The following is a 22,410-nucleotide window of genomic DNA, read 5'->3' as shown; positions in this document are numbered from 1 at the left end:
AGGAGCTGTGGAGGCTCCTCACACACCCGCGGAGGCCCACTCGCTGGGAGTTTGCTGTGCGTTAGCAAGGTCACTCTGGGCGGCAGATGGACCGGCCTTCGCTTTGCCTCTTGTCAGGAAGGGCTGCGGGACAGGCTCGCAGCAGAGTAGTGGAGGCAGTACTGCTGAGGGCCTTGCACAGAGGACTGGGACCCGATGGATGGCGGCCCCTGGCTCCCCGCAGGCAGGAAGAGTGCCCTCCGTGGTGGTGAAGGGACACACAGACTCGTTCTGCCTCACAGCTGTGGCACGTGTATAAGGACTGGGGTGACCAGCTGGGGTGAGTGCCACCGCCCCGCGTCCGCCCGCCCGAGCCAGAGCTAACCGCAGCCTCCTCTTCTCCCCAGAACCGGCCTTCGGTGATCACGTGCGCCTCGGCCAGCACCCGCAACTGCAACCTCTCCCACTGCCCCATTGTGCACAGTGGCTGCGCAGCGGCCGGGCCGGCCAGCTACCGGAGGGCCCCGAGCTGTAAGTCACCAAGTCACCGTGCGCGTGGGGCGGGTGGTGGCCGTGATTCACGTGGGGTGTTTGCATTCCTTCTACATCGTGCGGTGGACAGAACAGCTAGCCCCTGGAGCTTAGGTTTTATTGAGGTTGAAAGAGGTTTGTTTTGAGCATGAGACACATGCAGCGAGCATTGTGTCTGTCTTGAGCGGGACAGAGGGAAGAACCCTCCAGGGAGGAAACTCTGGTTGGGACAAGATCTACCAATCTTAAGGCCATGTTCTCTCTCTGAACTCATCCCTCGCCCAGGCGGGCACGCTGCCATGTTACAGGTTCAGAGAGGAGACCTGGCCAAGTGCCGAGCCAGGGTGGGTGGGGACGGGCCCTCTGTCCCCAGAGCTCTGATCGGCCGCTGTCCTGCTCCCCCACAGCCACTGCCACCTGCGACCCCGTGGTGGAGGAGCACTTCCGCAGGAGCCTGGGCAAGAACTACAAGGAGCCCGAGCCGGCACCCAACTCGGTGTCCATCACGGGCTCCGTGGACGACCACTTTGCCAAAGCCCTGGGTGACACGTGGCTTCAGATCAAGGCGGCCAAGGACGGCGCATCCAGCAGCCCCGAGTCGGCCTCGCGCAGGGGCCAGCCTGCCAGCCCTTCTGCGCACATGGTCAGCCACAGTCACTCCCCCTCCGTGGTCTCGTGAAGGGAGCGCCACCCTTGAACAAGATGTCAATCTGCATGGTTTGCCTGAGCTTTGAACAGTCAGTGCTTAAAAAATGGAAAAACACACAAAAAAATTGGGGTGGGGTGGGGGAAAGGGGAGGGGAGGGGTGGTTTATTCGCAAAAACCATGTTGTTGGGATTTTTGTTCTGTTTTTGTACTTGCTTGGTATTCGTACCCGGGGGCCCTCAAACTCCATAGCAGGAGCTGCACGAGGAAGAGCTAACGTAGTGTCCTGCCTTCCTGCCTCAGTTACCAAAGAAACCTCTGATGCAGGTGTGCTGCCCCGTCGGGGGCCAGGACTCCACGGCGCACGCTTTCTCAGTCACAAGCCATGACGTTGGTGACCCAAATGCTTTGTGCTTTTTAATTTGCTTCTCGAGACCGGGGTGTGTGTGGCTTAGCTTCCGTTGCGTGTTTGGTCCGGCCTGCGTGTGCGTGTGTGCGTGTGCGTGCGTGCGTCTACTTGAAGAGAACAGAGAACTGTCGCGTCTGATTTGCACTATTGGAGGAGGGCTAAAGTTGCCTGCCGGACAACTTTGTGAGATGCTAGTACTCTGAGGGCAAACTGCTGAAAAACAAAGGGTTTAAGGATGACATTTCTGACCATTTGTGTGTTTTTTGTTTTTTTTTTTTTAAATTTAGACAAAACAGCTTTGGAAGGGGAAGTCTCATACAGGTTATAGGTCTTTCTCTCTAGATTTCAGGTGCTTGCAACTGGACTGCAGACTCTACCAATCACGGGCATTCTCCCTTTCCTAAACACTGCAGTTTGTTAGACTAGAGCTGAGGTTGGAGGATTCTATAGTGCTTTCAACGTGATGCATGTTTTAATGGAGAAAAATAGCTGGTTTCTATTAATTGTATAGATCTAGTAAACAAGAACCTTAATACTTACTAGCTTCTTTTCAGAATTAGTTTATTTTTGTCAGTTACAGTCCTAGATATACTTACTGCTGGTACAGTTGTACTCTTTGAGATTTGTGTTTGATATTCACATGACTCCCGAGTAGTGTGGGGCTGGCAGGCCCTGGAGATGGGCAGGCCAGTTGTGGGTCAGCCGCGGTGTAGGATGCTGGAGTTTTTTGCTGCCGGCTGACATTTAGTTTTTGCATCCCCTGTCTGCTTATTACTAGCTCCCAGGGGAGTTGGGGTTTGTGTCTTCCAACTTCCCTCCATGCAGAAACTGCTCCCTTTCCACCCTCTTGGCTGAACAGCAGATTACTGACAATCTGTGATACGGTATTTTCTGTGCTTCCTCATACGCTGGGGCCAAGGCAGTATACATTCCTCTGACTTTATACAGTTATCACTGCGTTTATTATCGTTTGCTAGAGTAATAGCTACTAACTAGAAATTAGGCGAAGAAGAAAGCATGACGGACACAGCTGTGGATGTTCAACAGCTGCTCCTCTTTTTGGTAAACGTACATTTCTATTCCCCCCCCCCCCCCCCCCACCGCCTGCCACGTTCCAGCCTCCAGAAGGCCACCAGAGGGCTTACAGAGTCGCCTGGCCAGGTGACACAGGAGTGCCTGCCTCCCCTGCGAGGCGCTGTGGACGCCCGGGAGCCCTCGAGGCTGGTTTTGAGTATAAGAAAAATACAGGTTAGCTGGTTGTGAAAATCATCACTGGGCAGAAAGGTCAGCGGATCGGCTCTTGTGGTCCCAGGGTGGCTGCAGGTCTTTCCACAGGCGGAAGAAAAGCCCTTCTCCTCTTGCCCCTGCACACATTTCACCCCCACGTAACTGGGCTTCCAGGCTTTCGCATTCGGGCCCCTATATTTTCTGTAGGAAAAATCGGTGAGAACACTTTTTTTATATAGGTAACTTTAAGACCATCATTACGCTGTGCGTAAAGAATGTACAGAGAAATTTGTAGGTATTTTTTGAAGAACAATTAATTTGTTAATGATATGTAGCTATTTAATTTCCCCTTTCCCATTGTAATCATTCATATTTTTTTTTTGGAAAAAAAAGTTGATCTTTTTTTTTTTTTTGTCGTAGATTTGTCTGTAAAAGTGCAGGAACACAGTTATTCTATGAGAACACTGCATCTGCCTTAATAGCCACTAGTTTGTTATTGCTCCAGGCTACTGAGCGCGGCGGCGGGAAGCGGCCGGCGGCGGCGGGCTCTGCAAAGGGCGGGCTCCCCGGGCCCGGCCCCGGCACTGGCCTATCTGGGATAGGCGGGCCCCTCGAGGGGCCCCGGGCGCGCGGGGAGGCAGAAAACCAAACATTTCACCGGGAAAGGACACACTCCCTGGCCTCAGGAGGAGCACAGTGAGCTCTTCACAGAGCCACGCCGTCGCGGTGCGTCCTGCCCGTTCTCTCCTTGTTTGTAAATCTGTAATATACCATTCTCTGTGGCCTGTTTTTCCTGGAAGAAGAAGAAAAAAAAAAAAGGTTTGGCAGGCCATCTTTTTTTTGTACTTAAAAGTAGCCTTAAGAACAATAATAAAGTGCTCTTAAACCACAGGCTGTGCGTGTGACCCATGGGCCTGGGGCGGGGGGGCGCCCCGCGGCTGTAGCTCCGACTCCATGAGAAGCCCCATTTACCACCTGACCCGCGGAAACCCCACCCTTCTGAGTCCGCCTTCAGCCTCGCTGTTGACTTGGGTCCCAGGCCTGAGGCAGAAGAGACCACCCCAAGAACACAAGTGTGGAGAGGCTGCGTCCCCCTCCTGAGTGCCCACGCCCAGCGCTGGGCGTCCCGGACCATGTGCCACCACACACTGCAGTCAGGGCCTTCTGGGTACCGCTGAGGGCCCTCGGGAGGGAAGGCGCCTCCCTCACTTGGCCGCAGAGGAGTGGGCTCTGGGGGTGTGAGGCCTCCTCCGGGGCAGGAGGGGCTCCCACCCAGGCCGTTACCAGGATGTGGCCCTGAGACCTGTTCCTGGGCCCTTCCACCAGCTCAAGGCAGCAGCAGAAACTTCTTTCCTCCCCTGAGCAGGGAGACACAGATGCTTTGCCCAAAGCTGAGGACAGGCCAGGAGGTGGAGGAACTGTCTGGGTGGCAGACTCTGTCCGTAGTGGAGCTCTGGGTTCAGTAGGACGACTGCGGGCCCTTCTGTCCTGCACGTCGCTCCCTCTCCAGCAGGCCAGGCTGACGGAGCTCACAAGGACGTCAGCCTGCGTTGGTGCCCGGAGGCCCCCCTCTCTGGGGTTTGCAGGGCAGCCCAGGGACTCTCTTGCTTGCCCCCCCCCCCCCCCCCACAGTGGCTGCCGTAAGGAGCTGCTTTCTCATTTCCCCATTTGGTGTGTTGGGCTGACTGTTCCCTGTCCTCATTGCCGCCCCATGGGGGCCAAGGTGGGAAGGATCCCGGAGTTTTGACTATCAAAACACTTAACAAGAAAAAAAAGAACTCGTGGCGGGAACCAAGTCCCGGATCAATGGCAATGCCAAAGCCAAGGTTATTATTTAGCTCAGAACTGGTAAGATCATGAATCATAAGAAATGGAGAACCCCAGAAGCTCCTGGGCAGTGGAGAGGGGGCCCTGGTCCTCAAGGTACACAGAGGAGGAGACCACAAAGGTTGGAGGAGCGCAGGGCCCAGAATCACCGATCTTGGGGGCGGCAGTCCGGCTCCAGTAACCGAGGGCTCCTCAGCAGGCGGCCAGGGAGAAGCCAGCCACGCAAGGGTGGGCCATATCAGACGGTCTCATCGTCGCTCATGTCCCAGATCTGTGTGGAGAAGGGGGAGACATTCAGTGTCCAGCCGCCCGGTGGCGCCCACTGGTGGGGGCCTCACATCTGGGTGGTGTGATAGCAAGCAAAAGAAATGACGGCTCCCACTTGCAGATGACACACTGCGCGCCTCACAACGCCCTTGTCACTAAGGACAGAGACACCCTAGTTCTTGTATAATGAAAGCAAATCACAGAGAAGGGAAGTCATTTGCCCGGGCCTCACTGCTGAGTGGGCGAACAGCGGCCAGCCTGGGGGCGGGGGTGCTGGGATCTGAACGGGGAGTCTGAGCATCCCTCACCTCCCGACGCCCACGGCACAGCCGCCATCCCTGCCCCGACCAGCCCCGCCCACTCCTGTTTCTGCCGCCCTGACCACTGCCCCAGGTCATCCTTTCTCTCTAATCGCCTCCTTCTCAGGGCCTCCCAGGGCAGGGACTCTGGCCTGTGCACACACTTCCCAGCCCTGGGGCGGCACATCAGCCGTGCTCCAGGTGCCGAACGGACTACAGATGGCACACCTGGACAAGCACGGATGAGCTGGCTGTCCCTCGGGAAACCAGCCCCAGGGGAGACAGCCAGATCTTGCCTCTGTCCCTCTGTGTCTTCAGGGAGCCCAAGACTTCTGGGGCCAACCTTCACGGGGGCGGCGTAAGGGGACAGCGGGGCTCTCACGGCGTCACCCATCAAGAGGAGTGAGGAGGCCGGAGGCCCCGCCCAGCTGCCGCCTCCACTGCAGCCCTCCGCCTGAATCCCTGGGAGGGAGTCGGACACCAGCACAGAGGCCCCTGGGGCTCCTCGCACCCTGGGCTCCCTGGGGGGCTGGTCCCTGAACTTACGCGTTCAGACTTTCAAAATTCCTAGAACTGGTTGCAAAAGGCCACCTCAGCCCTAGCAGAGCTGAGAGAAGGAACATCATGTTTACACGAGGCTGGCCCGGGGAGATGGGGAGGCCCGGCCAAGGTAAATATCAACACCAGCTTGGCTTTCAAAGTCAAGGATGTGGAAAATAAATAGAGAAGGAAATTTTCTTTATCCTGAGGTCCCAGCTGCCTGGGCCAGGGGCTGGTGGTGAGTGTGCCTCTCACACCCACCCCCCTTTTTTCATACACCCTACTGTCCCAAGATACGAGGGTGGGATGGCACCAGCAAAGATCAGCTGCCTGCAGGAGCAGGGAAGAGGTGGGTAGGAGCCTGGGCTGGGGTCCGGCGACCTGAGTGAGGCCAGGCAGGCCCTGCCTTTCTCGGGGCCCAGGGGCTCCAGAGCATGGCTTGAAATAGATTCCAGGGCCTGGACCCTCACATGGGGTTTGGTGGGGGGTAGGAGAGGGTGGCTGCATCCCAAGCCGAGGCGGCACTTAGGAGCCCCTGGATGTGATAATCTTCCGGTTCAGACCACCCGAGTGCAAAGTCAGCTACCGGAGGGTGGACTGGTGGGGCTCATCCATTCTCTCCCTTGGTCGTCCAACACCCGCGCACTGGTGGGGCCCTTCCTCATGCTACGGCTGCAGCTGTGCAGAGCCCATGCGAATACCCCCTCCCCCACCCCACCACAGCCTGGGAGGTGCAGAGGGAGACAAATTCAGAGAGGGAAGATGGCTTGCCCGGGATCACACAGCCAGTCAGGTGCAGAGCTGGGAGCACAGGTGTGTGGGAAAAGGTTACATGAACAACAAGGGCTGCCTGGGGCAGGCTGCATGGAGGTGGCGCCAGGGCCGGGGGTGGGCTATAACCTGCTGGGGGTGGGAGAGATGCCAGCCAGGGCCCGGGCAGTCTGTGTCAACAAGCAATGCCTTCTGTGAACGGATAGGGTTTTTCAAAGGACACTGGGCGGGCCAGGCCCAGAGCAGGGCCTTATGGAAAAGCAGGAGCTCCAGAGGCTCTGTCCATTTTATTGCAGCCCAGGGATGAGGTAGGGTCTTCAGCACCCGGCCTTGCCTTTGCACACGGGGTGGGGGTCGCGGGGCGGGAGGGGTGCTGGCTCTGCCTCGTGCTCCTGGCACTGCCCAGGTTGTGCAGGGGATCAAGCAAGGCACCCGAAAGGCTTACTATGACAGGACTCTACAGAAAGGGGGGGCGGGTGGATAATGGATTTTATATAACTGCTCAGGGATTTTCCAGAAAGTTCTCTGGGCCTGAATTGGGTTTCTCCACTAGGACAGTCAGTCCTTTTCCTATCGGCTGGGCCCAGGAAGGCAGCAGTCTTATTTGTAAAGCTTCCAGAAGCTTGAGCCTCCACAACTCCCACATGATCTCACTTATAGGTGGAATCTAAAAATGCTGAACTCAGAGAACCAGAGAGCAGATGGGTGGTTGCCAGGAACTGAGGGGAAACGAGGAGATGCTGGCCAAAGGGTACAAACCTTCCGCTGTAAGAGGAGTATGTTCTGGAGATCCAATGTACACCATGGTGTTATAGTGAAAAATACTATATACTTGAAATCTGCCCAGAGAATAGATCTTAAGTGTTATCACACACACGCACACACACACACACACACACACACACGCACACACACACGCACGCGCACGCACACGCGCACACACGCGCACGCACACGCATGCACGCACGCGCACACACACGCACGCACGCACGCACGCACACACACGCACGCACGCGCACGCGCACGCGCGCACGCGCACGCACGCACACACGTACACACGCACACACTAACCATGTGAGGGGATGGATATGGTAAGTAATTTCACGGTGGCCACCATTTCATAATGTATATTAAGTCACTACTTTGTAAAACCTAAATTTATACATTTTTTGTCAGTAAAGCTGGAGGAGAAAAAAAACAAACTTTCGTCTCATCTCACCCTAGAATAAGGCTTAGGGGGTGTGGAGGGGGGTTGTGTCCTCAGCCTCCCTCATAGCGCCTGGCGGACAAGAGGGCCCATGAATGTCCTCTTCATAATGAATGAAGGTTGTATTAAACTGGCAAAGATTTAAAAAATGCTGATACTCAGTGCTGGCAAGGGAGTGGCAAAATACTTCCAGCAGGAACATAAATTGGTACCATATTTTTCAAAAGAAGAGATTTGGCAATATATAACACAGCTTTAAAAATATTCATACCCTAAGGAAGAGAGAAATGGTCTCTTTTTGCGCACCTAGAAAACCCAAGAAAATAAATGTTGAGATGAATAAAGACAATATTCAATAAGGCAGCAAGGTATAAAATGACCGACAACCAATTCCACCTTCATATATGCAAACAGCAGCTAGTTTGAAAACAGAGAAGAACCCATTGTAAGAGCGATGAAAAAGAGAAATTCCTAGGGAATAAACCTACATGAAATGGATAACATCCAAGTGAAAAAAACCTGTCAGCTCAGCCCCGCACGGCCCTTGCCAGGGCCTTGTGAAAAGTACACTGGAACAAAGGGGGAAAGCGCACAGGGCGACAGGTCCGCCCAAGTTCATATAGAAATTTACCACAATCTCCATTTGAAAAAAATTAACAAGTATCTTTTCTGGAGCTAGACAAGCTGGTTCTAAGGTTTATGGGGAAAAAATAAACAAGCAAGAATATCTAGGAAAACCTTTGTGAAGAATAATAATGAGGAGGTTCCCTTGCTCTATGTTCAAGCAGGTCATAAAGCTGACAACTTAGAAGAGGGTTGCATCACCATGGGAACAGACAGATGGGCCCTGGGCACGAAATGAGTCCAGAAACAACAGAAGAGTTCTGTCCAAGTACATATGGAGATTTAGTATCTTAATGATAAAGGTCTGGGGAAGGTGATCTCAAACCATTAGAAAAAGATGGACTTTTTAATAGATGATACAGGGACAGCTGGACGGCCATTTGCAAAATGATAAAATTGATTCCATGCTTCACTGTACATCGGAATCCACTCCAAATGGAACCGATCTAAACGTATGACAGTGAAACCATACAAAACAAACATCAGTGAATTCCTTTATAACCTGGGAGTGAGGAGCCTATAGCCTTAAATCTATAAGCAATAAAACAGATACAGTGGATTATGTGAAAACACATGTGTGCAATTTTGCACAGAAAAAACTACACGCAAAGTTGGAAAGACAACAAAGTGGGAGAAAACACCACTTCAGCCCATAAAGGGCTAATCGCCCTAATATACAGATAGTTCTTACAAATCAAGAAGAGAAAGACCAATAAAAGGATTCACAGACCAAAGACATGGACAGTGAGTTCATAGAAAAAGATAGGCAAACAGCCTTTAAACATAAGAAAAGGGGCTCAGCTGCTCAGAATAAGAGAAATGCTAAAATTTTTCAGGACACAAATACTCAGCAGAAAAAATACTGACTCTTCACAAAAATCAAAACTCCTGGTCTCTAAAAGATACCACTATGAAAATGAAAAGGCAGACCAGAGACTAGAATATTCACAGTGTATATAAAAAGGACTTGTAGCCAGAATATACAAAGAATTACTATAGTTCAATAATAAAGAGACAGGTAACTTTTTTTTTTAAATGGGCAAAAGATGTGAATAGACACTTCACAAAAAAGGAAATAAAATGGTAAGAACCTGAAAAGGTGCTCAGCATCCTTAGTCCTCAGGGAAATGCAAACCACAAAGAGACACCAAGCTGTACCTTCTAGAACTGCCAAAATAAAAAAGGTTAGTAGCACCAAAGGTCTTGTGAGAGTGTGGAGCAACAGGAACGCACGTAGTGCTGTGCAGGGACAGAAACTGGCATCGCCACTTGGGAGTAAGGTCTGGTGACATCTAAAGTTAAACATACAATATGAAGCAGCCATTCTACTCCTCTTTACCCCAAAGGCATGAAAGCACGTGTCCACAAAAAGACTTGTGCAAGTATATTCATAACAGCTCTATTCATAATAGGCACAAACTGGAATCAATCCCAATGGCCATTGGCAGGCAAAGAGAAACAAAGAATGGTATTGCCACACAATGGGGACTACTCACCATCAGAGGAACGGACCACAAATACATGCAGCAACACGTATGCGTCTCAGAGCCATTGTGCTGAGTCAAACAAGCCCGACACAGAAGACTACATACCCTATGGATCCATTTATGTAAAATGTAGACGTGGCAAAACTAATCTATGGTGACAGCAGATTGTCAGAACTCACCAACCTATGCACTTTAAATGGGTGCATCTTACTATACACAAATTACACCTTAATAAAGTTGATTTTTTTAAAGCTGCACAGAACAGGGATGCCTGGGTGGCTCAGTCAGTTTGAGCACCCGACTCTTGATTTCGGCTCAGGTCGTGATCTCAGGGCCATGGGATCGAGCCCCGAGTTGGGTTCCATGCTCGGTAGGGAGTTTGCTTGACATTCTCTCCATCTCCCTTTGCTCCGCCCGTTGGTCTCTCTCTCTCTCTCAAATAAATAAATCTTAATAAAAAGTTTAAAAGCTGCACAGAACATTTTCTCACCTATCAGGTGGGCACAGATCCCAAAGCTCGACAATACATTCATTCATGGTATTTTTTGAACCTGTGGGAAAGCAGCCCTCCTGGTGGAAGCTGGTAGGATAAACAGCACGAAAGCCCTACAGAGGCAAGCGGCACTCTCCGACAGAACTCCTTGTCTCGGATTTTGACCCAGCAGGCCGACTTTTAGGAGTCTGTCCTAAGGATACACCTCCACAAATACAAAAGGGCGTGATTCACTGCTGCATGGGTTGTTACAGGCAAAGATTGGACACAGCCCAAGTGACCCTCAGTGGGGGATCAGCTCGCTAAGCCATTTGCTGCACAGCCACATGAGGGGCCGCCGTGGCCCTAAAACACAGCAAGGAAGCTCAGTGAACAGAAGGGCGCCATTTCCCGGATTTCCTTAGTGAGGGAAAGAAAAGCGCGAGTGTCTGTGGCATGCCACCTTTTGTATGAGATGGAAGAGAAAATAACATTACATTCTTTTAAAATTTTGCAAAAATAAACACACAGTTGATAAACTGGAAATTAATTTTAATGGTTCCCTACAGCAGGTGGGTGGGATGGGGGCGAGGCTGGTCTGAGCATCCCTTGTAACTTGAGCATCAGGTCCATGTTTATATAGTCAAAAAATTAAATCAAAAAGAAAAATAACTGAAAGCACAGCAACAAAACCAAAAAAAAGAAAATAAATATACTGGACCTCATCAAAAGTAAAAAATGTTGTGCCTCAAGGGACACTATTAGGAAAGTGGAAAGACAACCCACAGAACGGGAGAAAATCTGGGCAAATCATACATCTGATAAGGGACTTGTGTCTAGACCCTTTACAACTCAGTAGTGAAAAGACAACCTAATTTATGAACGGGTAAAGGAGCTGAGTAGATATTTCTCCGAGAAAGACGTAAACTGCTAAGAAGAACATGAAAAGATACTTGAACATCATTAGTCATTAGGAAAATGCAAATCAGAACCGTGGAGAGACACCACGTGGCACCCATTAGGATGGCTTTAATCAGAAAGGCAGAGACTAGGTACTAGTGAGGACGCGGAGCGGCTGGACCCCTCAGATGCTGCTGGGAACATACACAGGGGCGCGGCCGCTGTGGAAAACAGCCTGGCCGTTCCTCACAAAGTTAACCAGAGTGACCCTGTGGCCCAGCAGTCCCACTCCTGCGTGTGTACCTGAGAGAATGGAAACCCACGTCCGTACAAAAACGTTCACAGCATTAGTCATAAAAGTCAAAAAGTGGAAACAACACAGATGTCTCCCAACTGATGAGTGGAAATGGGGTCTATCCGGACAGTGGGTATCATTCACCAAACCCATGTGTGCGCTCAGTCTTCTCAAGAGCCCGAGGACGGCAGTGTGACCGTTCACAGAGTAGGCAACTGCAGCCCAGAGGGAATCAGGTAACTTGTCAAGGAGACCCAGCTAGTAAGGGTCGGACTGACGCTTTTCCACTTGATCTCACCACTTCCTTATTGTTCAACACAATTCCTCCTGAAGAAACCAATGACGGACAAGTCTCCCAACCTGCTTCCCGGCGTGATGCGCGGTGAGTTGCCCGACCGCCGGATGGCGCGCACGGGACCCGTGGGCCCGCGCAGGCCGGCCTCTGACCTGTCCTGGCTGCCGGGGTCCCCCGCCCTCTGTCCTCTGACCCCGGCAGGGTCAGGAGGCGAGGCCACGCTTCTGCCCTGAGCCCACGCTCCTGGCCCTGGCAGCAGGGGGTGGGCCCGGCCGGAGGTGGCGCCGTGGCACCTCAAGCCAGGGTGGGCGTGGGGACGGTGGGGCTGGGGCCGCTGCTCTGAAGCAGGGGGACCGTCCCACAACAGAACTCATCATAAGACGCCAGGCAGAACAGGCAGCGGGACCGGGACCGCACACCCCCAGAGGGTCCTAAGGTTTCACTTTCTGCTCCCTCCAAATGAGACAGACACATTTGAGAGGAGCCGTTCATCATCCAATTCCAAAGTTGGGTCCCCTTTCTGGACCGCACTGCCTGGAGCCTGCCTCGAACTAAGGTTTTTCTTTTATAAACACTGTAATTACCCTGTGAATGGCACGATTATATTTGTGTACGTGTGTTAAAAGTGTTCATTTGTTAAATGTAAACATTTAAAATATACCACAGTTTCTGAAACCCAGTTTGGGCATTTCTTTATTTTTTAATATAAGAATGGAAATATCCAGATCTCTCTGGGCCTCTGAGCAGCCCTGTTCCCCACACCTCCTCTCTGGGATCCTTACAGGTATGTATCTTTCTGCGGGAAAGTCAGAGAACAGAGGGGTCTAGGGGGTGGCCTTGGCTGGGGACCAGATGAAGACATCAGCGTGGACTTCCCCAGCAGACTTCCCAGCCAGGGTTTGGTCCACTTGGGAAAGAATGAAGGCCCCATCATGTTTCCAAACAGATTCCACTATAGCCATCATTCATTCACTCATGTACAATCACTTATTCAAAAACACATTCCCTGGGTAGGCGGCACTAGGCTGGTGTGGGGGGGCGGACAGGGGCTGTCTTCCATTTCTTGCCTGTCCAGGTGGTCAGTACCTTCCTTTAAACTATGGGAAACAGTGGAGGGCATTAACCCTCATGTTGTCTGAGGGGCAGGAATCTGGAAGTCTGTGAGCCTCTTCAGACTTCCGAGGGACCATGGGGACCAGTGGAGGAAGAGGCTCCGAATAGATTTGGGGGGCAGCCAGCCAGCGACACGCCCACCAGAGGGCCGAGCCAGTCAGGGCTGCCCAGAGCAGTGGCCCAATCACAGCCAAGGCCCAGAGAGAGGATAGGGATTGTAGGGCTCCCATGGCCAGCAGACTGTGGACCTGCCCTTGGTCCTTGACATCCTAGGTCATGTTCAAGGACAGGAAGGGAGGGGAGAAGGTGGCCCAGCAGGGGGAGGAAAAGAGTGGGGGGCAGAGCAGATGGCCAGCTGCAAGCCTGAGTCTGGCCAAGTCCCCCGCCCCACCCTGGGCATCGTGCAGGTAGGTCTCTGCCACAGCCCCTGAGGGGAGACACCTTGGTATCATCAGGAGGGAGGAAGGACTTTTCCAGGGCCACTCGGCAGACTCCGGATGTCCACGAGAGAACAGATTTGTTGTCCTCAGGTGTCATTGGCCCCTGGTTGCTCTCCCTGGGTCTCCATAGTCCCTGGAGTGCTGTTCACACAGGGAGAGTGCAACCCACACTTGTTTCTGTGCCCCTAGGCCCCCATGCATGGCCCTGTTGACCTCTCCAAGCTCACCTCCCGCGACTCCTTGCTTACCTGCTTCCAGCCCCCTGAGCTTGAGAGCTCCTCCCTTCTGCAGGGCTCTCGCACACACCTCCATTGGGCATGGACGACCCTCCCCATGACCTCATTGCCTGCCTCGCTCCTGCCTGTGTGTGTCTGCTGTTTTCCCTGATCACCCATTTGAAACAGCCTCCCCTCATTCTTTGGTGCAAATAAGCCCTTTGGTTCCTTCAGCGCCCCTACCATATTTGTTGCCATTTTAGTCTGTGCATCTGCCTGACTCCCCCCAGGAAGGTGAGCCGCCTGAGGGGAAGTCCAGGCTCAGTTCACTGCTGTGCCCCAGGCTCTGGCACAGAGTCCGGCCCAATACACAGCCTTTCAATGAACAGTGACTCAAAACCATCTGCTCTGTATATGATACCACAGTGGAGAAAAGAAAGGGCAACTTTTGGTGTGAACATAATACCCAAGAATCAAACAGTAAAGGAAAGGGTCCCTCAGTCCAGATGGTTGCTGGGGACTCAGGCAAGTCAAGCCCTTGCCCTCCAAACCCCAAAGGATGGTGGGACAAGGCTGTGGGTATCTCCTGGCAGCAGAGCTGACTTTTCAAAGGGGGGCCTGGGCTCCAGACCACTGAGACTCTTATTCTCCTTCCTGGGCCCCACCATCAGGTCCCAAGCCAGGCCACGGCAATGCACAGTGGTAGACAATTCTTGCTTCTGGAGTCTAAGGACCCCAGTGCAGGATGGGTGCTAGTCCAAAAGGATGCTCTGTACGTAGCAGTTGGGGGGCCTTTCAGGCTAACCTGTGACCATGCCCAACCCAGGTCCACTTGTGCAGCGTGTGTCCGGGGAGGGCCACAGGAGGTGCCACTGGGTTAAGGCCCAGGTTCTGACTCCCCAGTTCCCAGATTCCCACCTGGAGCTCACATCACAGCATGGGGATGTGGACCAACTCAGGAATAACCCTGCCCTCTCTCTCACAGTAAGTCCAGAATGTGAGAGGATGAACTGTGTGCCCCAGCATCCATGTCTCTACCATGGGATCCGAAAACTTTGAGATCCTTCTGCCTTTCTGCCAAGGCAGGTGTAGCTGATGTGAACTGCCCAGGCCAGCTGGTATAAGCAGGTGATGGCCATAAGGGACAAACAAGGGAGAGGAGAAAGGGCAGAAAGTCTGTACGAGGAAGGTTGGAGCAGACAGCTAGTGCTGCCCTGGGGCTCGAGCACCGCCCTGTGGGGGACTTCCAAGCGCCCTTGTTGTCTGTCACCAGCGCCCTTGCTGGGGCCCCTTGCTCCTGCTCTATCCATAGGTCTTTTTCGTCCTCCTTCAGTGGAGATGAAATGACCCCTTCCCCACCCCACGCACAGGGCTCTGCACTCCCTTTTCTTATATATGACTGCTCTGGTACCTTCCTTTTTAAAGGTGCCCCCTGGCTTTTCCACCCTTGGATCCCGAACACTCACTACCTCCTCCAACCTGGCCTCTCATGGGCACCTGATTGGGGAGAGGAATTATGACCCAGCCCCAAACTCAGTGTCCCAGACAACAGGCAGCTGAGGGCTGGCGGAGGGAAGTGGGATAGGGGCAGCTAGAACTTTTGGGGCAACTTCCAGTGCTACAGTCTTCTGGTGGAGAACTTCCCCATTTCCACCCCCCCCACGTGCCAATTCAGGGACCCAGCATGCACCGCCCCATGACCCCACTGTGGCAGGGGTTCCAGCACAAGGTTAAGGTTTTACCAGAAAGAAATAGTTGTGGCCCAGGCAGCTGGTAAGATGCAAACAATGACTTATACAAAGTACACTGGGCAGCCAGTGGTGAAGGAGGACAAAGGAGAAAGAAAATGCTCCATGCTGGCAGCAGGATGGGGTGCCTCTCCCCGTGCGGTGGGCGGGGGGGGGGGAAGGACGCCTCTGTCTGGCTGAACAACTGATCAAAGGTACATCGAGGGAGGAGGCAGGGCCTAGGCCTGTGCACACATGTGGCTCACATGCCACCTTCGAGGGGCCTCTGCCCCCGATCCTCTCCCACAGCACCCCCAACTAAGATGCTCTGGGCTGCAACTGACAAAAGGGGGGGTCTGAAAAAATGGCCTAGTGTTTCAGAACCTAGATCCAGCAAAAAAGACAGGCCAACACACCAGACCTGCACTTGGGGAAGCACTGGGGAGGTGCTCAGTTCCTAAATTCACTGGCCCAGGTACCAAGAACCCAGCTAACACCTGAAACACAGACAGGGATAGGATGCCCTGGAGAGTTGTCATCTTAAAGTAAGCAAGGAAGGTAAGCAGTGGAGAACAGGCTGCTAAGAGTGGCTACTAGGCTTGGGGGAGGAAGAATAGAAAACAAGGTCAAGGCTGCAGCTCCCTTCCATCTGGGGAGGTGCAGACCTCAGGTGACAACACCCAGGGAGGCTCCATGACAGTCCACCTGAGGAAGGGCTGCTCGTTTCCATCTTCCCACCAGGGGCTAAGCAGGCTAAGTAGGCCTCCAAGGCCAGAAGAGAGGGACAGAAAGCAGGCAGGGGAGAAGGTATGCTTCATGGGGGACACTAGTCTCAAGCCATCCCCTGGGGCAGGAGAGAGAAACTGGGACCCCTGTCCTCGCCCCTACACCAGGGGAGACTGGGTCAGAGAGCTTGGCCTGTGTACAGGATGAGTAGTAGGCAGGCATTTAACATGTTTTCAAGCAAGTTCTAATAATATGAGAAAATCGTCAGAAACATATACATTAAAAGAGAAAACAAAACCGTGTGCCCCAATCATATACACCCATGGTTTAAAAAAAAAAAAGCTAGAAGGAAAAAGCAAAACCGAACAATAACTTCCAAGTAATGGAGTCACGGGTGCCAATTTTCTTCTTTACTTGTTTTTACAAAGCTCACATGGCACTTTCCCGCCAGAAGAAGATGTGGCAAGTGGAGTGGGCCGCTGTGCCCCGAGGGCCCCTGGGGGCGAGCGTGCTGGCTGCCGAAGTGCCCAGAAGCACTGTAAAAAACCTCGGGTAAAAAACCTCGGGCCAGGGAGGAGAGGCCGTCATCTTAACCATGGACTCCTTGGTGAGGTTTCCATGGGAGCCCGAGGAATTCCCAGCCCCCAGCACCGGCTGCCGAGTGTCTCCCCTTATGATTAGTCTGGAAAATGGACCTCGGAGCTCTGCTATATTTAGCGACCTCCCTCTGGATGTGTCCTTAAAGGAGCACCAATATCTGAGAGCTCGAATGAGTGTTTATTGCCTAAGGACAAGGATGTGACTGAGGCTTGAGAGGGGTCAGTCGAGTCCAAGGACTGGTGGGGAGCAGCCTGGTTTTTTGGGCTCTCCACTCCTCATTACCAAGTGACATTCAAAGGCAAAGCCTCCAAAATAGCAGCTGCAGCCCCAGAGGATGACTAACAACAGGGTGTGTGTTACGTGCTTCAGCTTCTCTACTTAGTTTGGGGAGTAGTGTGGATTTATTTTGGGGACAGAGGGAAGGAAGGGGACGTGTGGGAGAAGGGCGGCCGGGCCCCAGGCTTGTTTGCTTTCTTCCCAGCTTCAAAACACATTTTTCAAATTAGGTGGTAAGAATACAGGGCAATTTCTGTGGCACCAACATACTTTCTTTCAAGATATGATTTATATGTTTGGCCCACATTTTAAATGAAATGGTTATTGAGATAAATGGCCATGCTGGAGGCTGCAAAATGGTTTCCATTATGTAGTTCTTCTTTTCCTTCCTTAGAAAACTTTCTGAAAAGTGCCACTGTAAAAAGGCGGACACTTTAGCATCTTTGTTCTCTACCTCAAAGGGCTTTTGGGGTCAACACTGGAGAGAGGATGGAGGGAAGGGAGAAACGAGTGAGAGCTCAGAGCTCTAGAGCGAGGTGAATACAGGATATAAACATACACAGACTTTACCTGGTAAGAGATAATTTTGAAACTTTAAATAATGCTAAGGCAGGTGACCTGGAATATCACAAGAGGGCCCTGATTCAGTCCCTGCAGACCTTCGAGAAAATGTTTGGTATCCCTGCACAGAGTCCTGAGGGTGCTGCCTCTGGGCCCCCCCAGCAGAGGCCATAGGATGAGACAGACACAGGCCTCTGACCTTGTACAAAGTTGCAGGAATCAGATAGTGTGGTGCTGAAGTAAGGACAGAAAAGAGTAGAGGAGCGGAAAGAGACCCATGCATATACCGGGTCAAGTGACTTTCAACAAAGGTGCCAGAGTAATTCAATGAGGAAAGGAGAGTCTTTTTAACAAATGGTGCTGGAACAATGAGGTACCCATGCGGAGAAAAACGAATCTCAACCCTTACTTCAAACCATATACAGAAATTAACTTGAAATGAATGAAACATGGACATATATGTAAAAGTATACAACTTCTAAAAAAGAACATAAAAAATTAATGAGACATTGGGGCAGGCAGAGAATGCTTAAGATACTAAAAGTATGAAACATAAAATAAAAAATTAATAAACTTGACTTCGTCAAAAATCAGAACTTTTTCTTTCTTAAAGACATAAGAAAATGAAAAGGCAAGCCAAAGATATGGAGAAACTACATGTAGTACATATACTTGACAAAGAACCTATGTCCAGAAAATATAAAGAACTCTTACAACCCAATAATAAGATAAGTAACCCAATGGAAACTGTGGCAAAAGATTTGAAAGAAATGTCACAAAAAGAAGACACACAGACGGCAAATAAGTACATGAAAAGATGTTCAGCATCCATTGTCAGAGGACTGCAAGAAAAAACCACAAGCTACCACCATCTACCCAGCAAACTAGCTAAAATGAAAGACTGCCAACTCTAAGTGCTGACCAGGAGGCGAGCAACCAGAACTCTCAAACACTGCTGGTGGGAACAGCAAATAGTATGGCTACTTTAAGAACCAGTTTGATAGTTTAAGAGATTAAATGTATACTTAACATTAAAACCCAGCAATTCCAGTCCTAGGTAATCACTTAAGAGAAATGAAAAGATAGGTCCACACAAAGATTTGTACATAAACACACATTGGAGCTTCATTTATAACAGTCCCAAACTGGAAACAGTCCAAACACTCATCAATAAATGAGTGAAGTATGGTATATTCATAAAATAGGATACTATTCAGCAGTAAAAAGGGACAAACAACTGAGACATACCACAACACGGATGGATCTCAATAATATCACACTGAGCAAAAGAAGGCAGAAAAAGAGGATTCAAAAAAAATAATCCTAAAATTTGTATGGAACCACAAAAGATCCCAAACAGCCAAAGTAATCATGAGGAAGAACAGAGCTGGAGACATCATACTTCCTGATCTCAAACTGTATTACAAAGCTATAATAATTACAATAGTATGATACTGGCATAAAAATAGATACCTAGATCAACAAAACAGAATTGAAAACCCAGAAATAAACCTCCACTTTGATGGTTAACTAATTTTTGACAAGGTGCCAAAATGGGGAAAAGGTAGTATCTTCAACAAACAGCACTGAGAAAATTAGATAATCACAAGCAAAACAATGAAGCCAGACCCCTACCTTACGCCGTTACAAACATTAACTTGAAGTGGATTAAAGACTTAAACACAAGACCTCCTACTGTACAAGTCCTACAAGAAAACATAGGAAAGAAGCTGCTTGATGTTGGTCTTGGCAATGATTTTTTTAGATGTGACACCAAAAGCACAAAAGCAATAAAAACAAAACTCAACAAGTGAGACTATGTCATACGAAAAAGCTTCTCTGCACAGCAAACCAACCAAGAAAACAGAACAAAAACAACAGCAATAACAACAAAAACCCACAAAATGAGAGGGTAACCTATGGAATGGGAGAAAATATTTGCAAACCATATATCAGATAAGAGGTTAATATCCAAAATATGTAAAGAACTCCTACAACTCAGTAACAATTGTCCAACAATTGGACAGAGGAACTGAATAGACATTTTTTCCCAAAGACACCCAAATGGCCAACAGGTACATGAAAAGATGCTGGACATCACTAACCATAAGGTAAATGCAAACTGAAACTACAATGAGATTACCACCTCATACCTGTTAGGATAACGATGGTCAAGAAGATAGGAGCTAAGTGTCCGCAAGGGCATGGAGAAAGGGAATCCTTACACACTGCTGGTGGGAATGCAAGCTGGTGCACCCACCATGGAGAAGAGTATGAAGACTCCTTTAAAAATTAAAAATAGAAGTACCATGTGATGCAGCCATCCCACTGCTGGGTATATATCCAAAGGAAATGAAAACATGATATTGAAGAGACTGATGGACCCACCCCCATGCTCCCTGCAACATCATTCCTAACAGCTAAGCTACAGAAACAATCTAAGTGTCCGTCAACAACTGAATGGATAAAGAAGATGTGGTGTAGAAACAAATGAATTATTATTCAGCCATGAGAAAAAAGGAAATCCTGCCATTTGTGACAACATGGATGAGTGCATTATTCTAAGTGAGATAAGTCGCAGAAAGACAAATACTGTATGTACCTCTGATATGTGGAATATAAAAATAGCCCAACTCAGAAACAGAGAGTAGAATGGTGGTTACCAGGGGCTGGGGGGTGAGGAAACTGAGGAGATGTGGTTTAAGGGTACAAACCTGCAACCAGTAGATGAGTGAGTCCTGGAGATTTAATGCAGAGCACAGTGATTATAGTCAACAATACTATGTTATATACTTCAAGGCTGCTAAGAGACTAGATCTTAACTTTTCCCACCCTGAGAAAGAAATGGCTGCAACTTGGTGGAGGGGTTAGCCAGCACTAAGGTGGTTCTTATTGTCATATATCCAAGTATCAAATCAACATTGTACACCTTAGACTTATACAGTGTTGTATGTTAATTATGTCTTGACAAAAATAAATTTAAAAAATAAAAAATAAACTAAAACAAAAAATATGGTTCCATTTGTATGGAACCCTAGAAAATACAAGCGGGACCTATAATGACAGAAAACAGACCCTTGTTTGTGGGCTGGGTGTGATTTGACTGTGAAGGGCCCCCGGGAAATCTTTACCTTTTGGGGTGATAGAAATTGTCCCTATTTTGTGGTATGGTTATACAGATGTGTGTAAGGCTGTCAAAACTCATAGAAATGTACACTTTTACATACATTTTATTGTAGTGAATTACAATAAGTAACTGTAAGAAATTTGATCTTTTAAAAATTTAGCAAAAAAAGAAACACAGCTAAAAGGGGGAGTTCACAGAATATAAATACATATTTATAATAGTTTCCAAAAATATAAAAGAGGAATACTGTCCATTCCAAAATGGCAGAGGGTTGGCAATCCTAAAGGGGGACCCCACTTCTACCCTTTTAGTACCGACACCATTTCCCAGACATTTTATCTAGAAGTTGTGTTTCCCAATCACTTAAGGTGGAACAGAATCATTACAGTCCAGTGTTTCCTTGTTTCTTCAGCTAAATGGCACACCTTCTCTCACTCTGCATCCTGCTTGGGACTCCTCTTTAGTCACTAAGCAACACTAAATCACTTAGCCCAGGAGCTAAGAGCTCAGCCTCTGAAGTCAGACTTCCCGGATGGTGTCCCTACTCTGCCACTTGCTAGCTGTGTCACCTTGGGCAACTTCCTTAATCTCTCTGTGCCTGTTTTTCTCATCCTAAAAACAAAGCCCAACATGTTGTGATGAGCACTGGGTGTCATATGCAACTAATGAATCATTGAACACTACATCAAAAACTAATAATGACTATATGTTGGCTAATTGAACATAATAATAATAATAAAACAACAACAACAAAGCCCAAACTGTATCTCCCTTATAGGATTGTTGTGATAATTAAATGAAATATAAAGTGCTCAGAATAGTGCCTGACAAGGTAAACACACGAGTACGTGCTGTTATTTGTTTAAAATTATTGAGACACAACTTTACAACCTGAAGAAAAAAAAAAATCCCTATTCATATCATTAACATTTTCTGATAAGCTCTTGGAAGTTGTGGCTAATCAATCTCATATAATAATACCCTAAAAAAACCTCTTCGTGCTGAAAATACCATGAAGCTATTTCCTCTTTTTTGTTGTCCCTTCAGGAGGACTCACTCACTCACTCAGGCACAAGAATTATTAAGTGCTGATTCTGTGTCATTTTCAAATAGGACTCAGAGAGGGCAGATGACTTGCCTAGGGTCACACAGCCAGGAAACAGCAGAGCTACGATTCAAACCCAGGTCTCTCTGCTTCCATGCCTTGTGTTCTCTTCACTGCAGCTTCTGGCAAACAGGTCTATTTTGAGGCTCCTCACCAAGTGGGTGTCTTACCAAGAGAACCATCCCCCGAAGGGATGGCAGCTGTAGGATAGCATCTGTGCTGGCCCCTTCGGAAAGGCCTTCCTGAAGCGGTTGCGGGTCACTGCGGAGTGGGCAGCATCACCCAGCCCATCCCGCAGGCTTTCCATTATCACTAATCCTAACACAACTCCCATGCTTTGTCAGACCCTGGGTCTCTAGAATTGCCAAGACCTTACCTCAGGCTCCCATGACACTCAGGGATGTCAGTCAGCCTGGGCTGCATGTTTCTCCTAGCTAGGAGGACCACAGAGGCCGTCTGAAGTCACACACAAGTACCTGCTGGCCCTCCCGGGCCCAGTACCATTCCTGGGCCCCTGTGATGCTCAGGGTCACGGCTTGGCTCAGTGGCATGGGGTATGAAGGAAACATCACCGGACCTGGGGAAAGGCTCCACTACTTCCTAGCTCTGCGATCTTAGGCAACGTGACTTAATCTCTGATACTCAACCTCACAAAGGTCACCAAGGGTAAATAAAATAATGACTGGAAAGCACTAACCCGGAACCTGGCACTGAGCAGGTCCTTAGGAAAAGTTCAAGGAATCT

The 22,410-nt window shown here is 49.8% G+C and overlaps 2 protein-coding genes across 9 annotated transcripts in view; one reads left to right on the top strand and one right to left on the bottom strand.

Moving 5' to 3' along the window:
* The window catches only part of VGLL4 (vestigial like family member 4), a 150,981-nt gene extending 147,300 nt beyond the window's left edge, over positions 1-3,681 (top strand). For all 6 annotated transcript variants that reach the window (XM_027584183.2, XM_027584184.2, XM_027584185.2 and 3 more), the window contains 2 exons: positions 387-510; positions 918-3,681. In XM_027584183.2, coding sequence (XP_027439984.1) covers positions 387-510; positions 918-1,189 — 396 coding nt within the window. In that variant the 3' untranslated portion in view covers positions 1,190-3,681. The remainder of the gene's footprint in view (positions 1-386; positions 511-917) is intronic.
* A 784-nt stretch (positions 3,682-4,465) lies between these two features.
* Positions 4,466-22,410, bottom strand: part of ATG7 (autophagy related 7) — a 232,123-nt gene continuing 214,178 nt past the window's right edge. For 2 of the 3 annotated variants that reach the window (XM_027587382.2, XM_027587383.2), the window contains one exon: positions 4,476-4,890. In XM_027587382.2, the coding sequence (XP_027443183.1) occupies positions 4,858-4,890 (33 nt within the window). In that variant the 3' untranslated portion in view covers positions 4,476-4,857. Of the gene's footprint in view, positions 4,891-22,410 lie in introns of all 3 variants that reach the window. The other variant, XM_027587384.2, reaches the window with a different exon arrangement.

The sequence above is a fragment of the Zalophus californianus genome, chromosome 1, assembly GCF_009762305.2.
Source record: "Zalophus californianus isolate mZalCal1 chromosome 1, mZalCal1.pri.v2, whole genome shotgun sequence".
In the NCBI taxonomy this organism is placed as follows: Eukaryota; Metazoa; Chordata; class Mammalia; order Carnivora; family Otariidae; genus Zalophus; species Zalophus californianus.
Note: the sequence above shows the minus strand (reverse complement) of the source record. Positions and strands in the feature narration are given on the sequence as shown.